This window comes from Nansenia antarctica (genome assembly GCF_963989245.1).
Source record: "Nansenia antarctica genome assembly, chromosome: 2".
Classification (NCBI taxonomy): domain Eukaryota; kingdom Metazoa; phylum Chordata; class Actinopteri; order Argentiniformes; family Microstomatidae; genus Nansenia; species Nansenia antarctica.
Window position 1 is genome coordinate 85,742,400 of NC_137675.1, and position 5,000 is coordinate 85,747,399.

Sequence of the window (5,000 nt, forward strand, 5' to 3'; positions counted from 1 at the left end):
CGGTGTTACTAATAGCAACGCCTCTGACCAGCCTGGCGAGGGTGAGCGCCGTGGGCCGCGGCGGAGGCAGGGGTCCCTCCTTACGCCTCCAGGCCAGGGGGGGGCTCTGGGCTGGAACACCACCCCCAGGACGGAGCCCCTCCCCTGGACACCTGCACCCAGCCCTCTGGGTGAGGGACTCCACCAGCACGGAGCACTGCAGACAGGCAGAGGCGGACAAACATGAAAGACTGGTCGTACAAGACTTTGTCATCCTTTGTCTGGGTGTTTTGCTTGATAGATGGATGTACTGTACTGTATCTACGAAGGTATTTCTACTATGTCAGGATATCTACTGTATATCTATGAAGGTATTTCTACTATGTCAGGATATCTACTGTATATCTATGAAGGTATTTCTACTATCTATGTCATGCCAATCAATTTGAGGGGAAAAAACGATAAAAGATGTAACAGAAGGTCTTGAGGCAATCAGATGAAAAACACAATATTTAACGATTTTATGAAGTTGTAAATGGGTCAGGTTTGACCAGAACACAGGAGGCAGGCTAGAGTAACTGCCGTTTACTGTTCTCCCTGTCCAGTGTCCCACGGTGTTCAGCGCTCTCCTTCTACCAGTAACTAGCAGCTCTCTCTATCTCTCTCACCTTCTCTCTCTCCTTCTCTCTCTCCTTCTGCCAGTAGCTAGCAGCTCTCTCCTTCTCTCTCTCCTTCTGCCAGTAGCTAGCAGCCCTCTCCATCTCTCTCTCCATCTCTCTCTCCTTCTCTCTCTCCTTGTGCCAGTAGCTAGCAGCCCTCTCCTTCTCTCTCTCCTTCTCTCTCACTTTGTGCCAGTAGCTAGCAGCCCTCTCCTTCTCTCTCTCCTTCTCTCTCACTTTGTGCCAGTAGCTAGCAGCCCTCTCCTCTCTCTCCTCTCTCTCCTTCTCTCTCTCCTTGTGCCAGTAGCTAGCAGCCCTCTCCTCTCTCTCCTTCTCTCTCTCCTTCTCTCTCTCCTTGTGCCAGTAGCTAGCAGCCCTCTCCTCTCTCTCCTACTCTCTCTCCTTCTCTCTCTCCTTGTGCCAGTAGCTAGCAGCCCTCTCCTCTCTCTCCTTCCCTCTCTCCTTCTCTCTCTCCTTGTGCCAGTAGCCTGCAGCCCTCTCCTCTCTCTCCTTCTCTCTCACCTTCTGCCAGTAGCTAGCAGCTCTCTCCATCTCTCTGATCAGAGCTGTGATGTCGTCGCTCTCCAGGATCCCTGCAGGCAGACAGGACAGGGAGACAGGACAGTCACAGTTTCCACTCAGCTGCAGGGGGACTGCTGACACACCCCGAATCAATACACACACACACACACACACACACACACACACACGCACGGGAGCAACTACACACACACACGGGAGCAACTACACATGCACACACCCATACACACACACACACACACACACACACAAGCAACTGCAATCTCACACACCCACACACACACATGGGCGCAGCTGCACACACACACACACCCACACACACACACACACACACGGGCGCAACTGTACACACACACACACACACCCACACACACCCACGGGTGCAACCACGCACACGCACACACACACACACACACACAGGCACACACACACACTACACCCCATATGCTCAACACATGGGATTCCTCCCCCCTCTCTCCATCGCCCCTGAAGGACGGAATCCCCTGTCACCATCCATCATCATGAGCAGCGTGTTATTGAGCTGTTCTCATAAAAAGCAGCGTTACCCACTCCAAATGTTCTCTCATTGTTAACCAGATGAAAATGAGCTCGCACCTCTATAGCCCCTCAAAAACGTCAAGTCAAATGTACTCTGGCCACCTCAGATCTGTTACTACTAGTTACTAGTATTAGTTACTATTAGTTACTATCGACCGACTCTTTACTGTTGTAAACATTACATCATCATTATTAAGAGAGATTCTAATAACTGAAACAAATAAATCAACATTATAGAAACATTTGGTAATGACAACTACAGTAAGGGGCGTTCGTTCTCGCAGCTGGAACAGATGGAGGGAAGAACACGCTTCGTACACGGTCCAGGGTTCCTACAAGTTTCAACAAGTCAAATCTTTAGACTTTTTTAGACCTCTTTGAATATAATTTTAGACCTATCGCGACACCATATGATAGCTTTTTTTTTACTTTTGCCTGCTTGCGGCTCTGTCAGTATTGATTGATTGATTGATTGACTGAGAATGTTCATTATGTGAAGCGCATTGAGTTGCATCTTGTAAGAAATGCGCTATACAAATACAATTTGATTTAATTTGATTTGATTTTTGTCATCCTCGAGGTGATGAAATTAGGGATTTCACTGCCATACAGACAAAAAAGGAAGCGAATTGGCATTTTTTTCTGGTTCCAGTTTGATTAATTTCCGCGTAAATAGATGTGGTCAGACTGATTTCCTTGCAGGACCTAGCACCCCATTTTTAGACCGAATAACTTTTAGGCTTTTTTAAGACCAGCGTGGGAACCCTGGCGGTCTGATGTGGAAGCCAGCGCTCTCATCGCCCTTCAGCAAAAAACGTTCCTTCAAGATGTTGTTGTTTTTTGTCTTTCTTTTTTTTTCGTCCTCTCTCTCTCTCTCTCTCTCTCTCTCTCTCTCTCTCTCTCTCTCTCTCTCTCTCTCTCTCTCTCTCTCTCTCTCTCTCTCTCTCTCTCTCTCTCTCTCTCTCTCTCTCCACATCCAGCTCTCCTCAGCCCTCAGCAGTCAGGAGGGGATGAGCTGAGCTGAGCGGCCGTGTGATCAGGATGCTGTGTCACGCACGGCACCCACTCCAAACAGGAAGTGATAATCACCTTCGCCCACGCCCACGCTCAGCGGAGGTGGAGGAGAGCTGCTGTGGTAATGACCGACCTCCCTGGTGGAGCACAGCGTCAGCTCACTGACACACACACACTCACACACGCATGCACACAAACACGGACACACACGTACACACACACACACACAGACACGGACACACATGTATACGGACACGGACACAAACACACACACACACACACACACACACACCCACCCACACGGACACAGACACATACACATGTACACACACACACACACACACATACACACGTACACACACACACAGACACATACATACACACGCACGCACGTACGCACGCACCCATACACACACGCACGCACACACACACACACACACACACACACACACGTACACGTACACACACACACACGTACACGTACACACACACACGGACACATACATACACACGCACGCACGTACGCATGCACGCATACACACACACACACACACACACACACACACACACACACAGCACCCTATCTGCCATCCATCAGTGTGTGTTCTATGGTGACACAGCGGTGGTCCTCTCTCTCTCTCTCTCCTCTCTCTCTCCTCTCTCTCTCTCTCCTCTCTCTCCTCTCTCTCTCTCTCTCTCTCCTCTCTCTCTCTCTCTCTCTCTCCTCTCTCTCCTCTCTCTCCTCTCTCTCTACTCTCTCTCTACTCTCTCTCCTCTCTCTCTCTCTCTCTCCTCTCTCTCCTCTCTCTCTCCTCTCTCTCTCTCTCTCTCTCTCTCCTCTCTCTCCTCTCTCTCACCCTGCTACACCAGGGAGGCGGGTGGAGGTAGAAAGGTGGGATGGGTGCGTGTATGCATGCATGTGCGTGTGTCTTTCGGTGTGTGTGTGGGAGCGTGTGTGTGTGTGTGCTCATGCTCGTGTGTGTCTTTGTGTGTGTGGGAGCGTGTGTGTGTGGGAGCATGTCTTTGTGTGAGTGTGTGTGTGTGTGTGTGTGTGTGTGTGTGTGTGGGAGTGTGTCTTTATGTGTGTGTGTGTGTGTGTGTTCAACGACACCTGTCTGACTGATCCAGTGGAAGCGTCCGTTGCCGGCCCGCGCCAGGCCTCTCAGCGCCCCCGCGGTCTCCTCCCCGGTGGCATAGCGGGGTGGGGGGGGCCGTGTGTCTGTCCGTGTGTCCGTCCGTGTGTCCGTCCGTGTGTCCGTCCGTGCGTCCGTCTCCTCGCCGGCGAACAGACAGACGTGCAGTCGGAGGGAGCGGCCAGCGCAGCACTCTGACACGTAGGAACACACCGCCTCCTGGACACGCACACACACACACACGCACGCACACGCACACGCACACGCACACGCGCACGCACACGCACACGCACACGCACGCACACACACACACTTGAATACTTTATTTGGTTCCACAAATTATATTATACAAACAGGGAATCAAATATTTCGGGGCTAAGCAGCACTGAACACTTAAGGGTACACATAACACCTCCTTCTCCACACGGCCACGCTGCCAATAATAGCTGAGACAGAGCAACATTTGGCAACCTGTTTGGCCTTTCTTTTAGACATTGCAGCAATTCTCAGACCCCTCATGGTGCATTTATATACATGGCCCAGACTTCCAAATACAAGTATGCTGAATTTGCACTTGTACCCAAAGCTGGTTATCGTACCAAGCAGTGGTTGGTATTTGATATACTTGTCCTGGAAAGTCTGGTCCATGTACAGGTCAAAGGGGCAGCCTACTTCTACAATCAGCACCTCCTTGTGGCTGGTGTCAACAAAGACAACATCAGGTGTATTTGGGATGTTGGAAAAAAACATCATTGGCAAAACCAAACCACTCTGGTAACACTCTGGCATGCTTGTACATAGCTGCGCTATGATAAGATGTTTTGTACTGTATCAGACACAATGTCCACAATACGGTCATGACGAGCTATGTACAGGTGTTTGTATGCATTACATCCATTTGTTATGTGTGCAATGGATTCTAGGTGTTGTGAATCCTGATGGTTTAAACAGAATGGACTGTGAGTGTGGGGATACCAGGTGGACAGATTGTACTTGGTCGGTAATATCTGCAGTCTTGCTTTGATGGTGAATTTCAGAACATCCTCACCAACAGCGACGTTCTTATACACTGAGTGTGAGACTGAGTGGTCAGCGAACTGCAAACAGGCTAGCTTTC

At 50.2% G+C, this 5,000-nt stretch overlaps 1 protein-coding gene across 1 annotated transcript in view; it reads right to left on the reverse strand.

The window, feature by feature from the left end:
• The window catches only part of vwa3a (von Willebrand factor A domain containing 3A), a gene marked incomplete at both ends in the record, with an annotated part of 47,804 nt that overhangs the window by 13,709 nt on the left and 29,095 nt on the right, over positions 1–5,000 (reverse strand). The window contains 3 exon segments of the mRNA XM_080523594.1: positions 29–196; positions 1,161–1,231; positions 3,862–4,102. Coding sequence (XP_080379720.1) covers positions 29–196; positions 1,161–1,231; positions 3,862–4,102 — 480 coding nt within the window.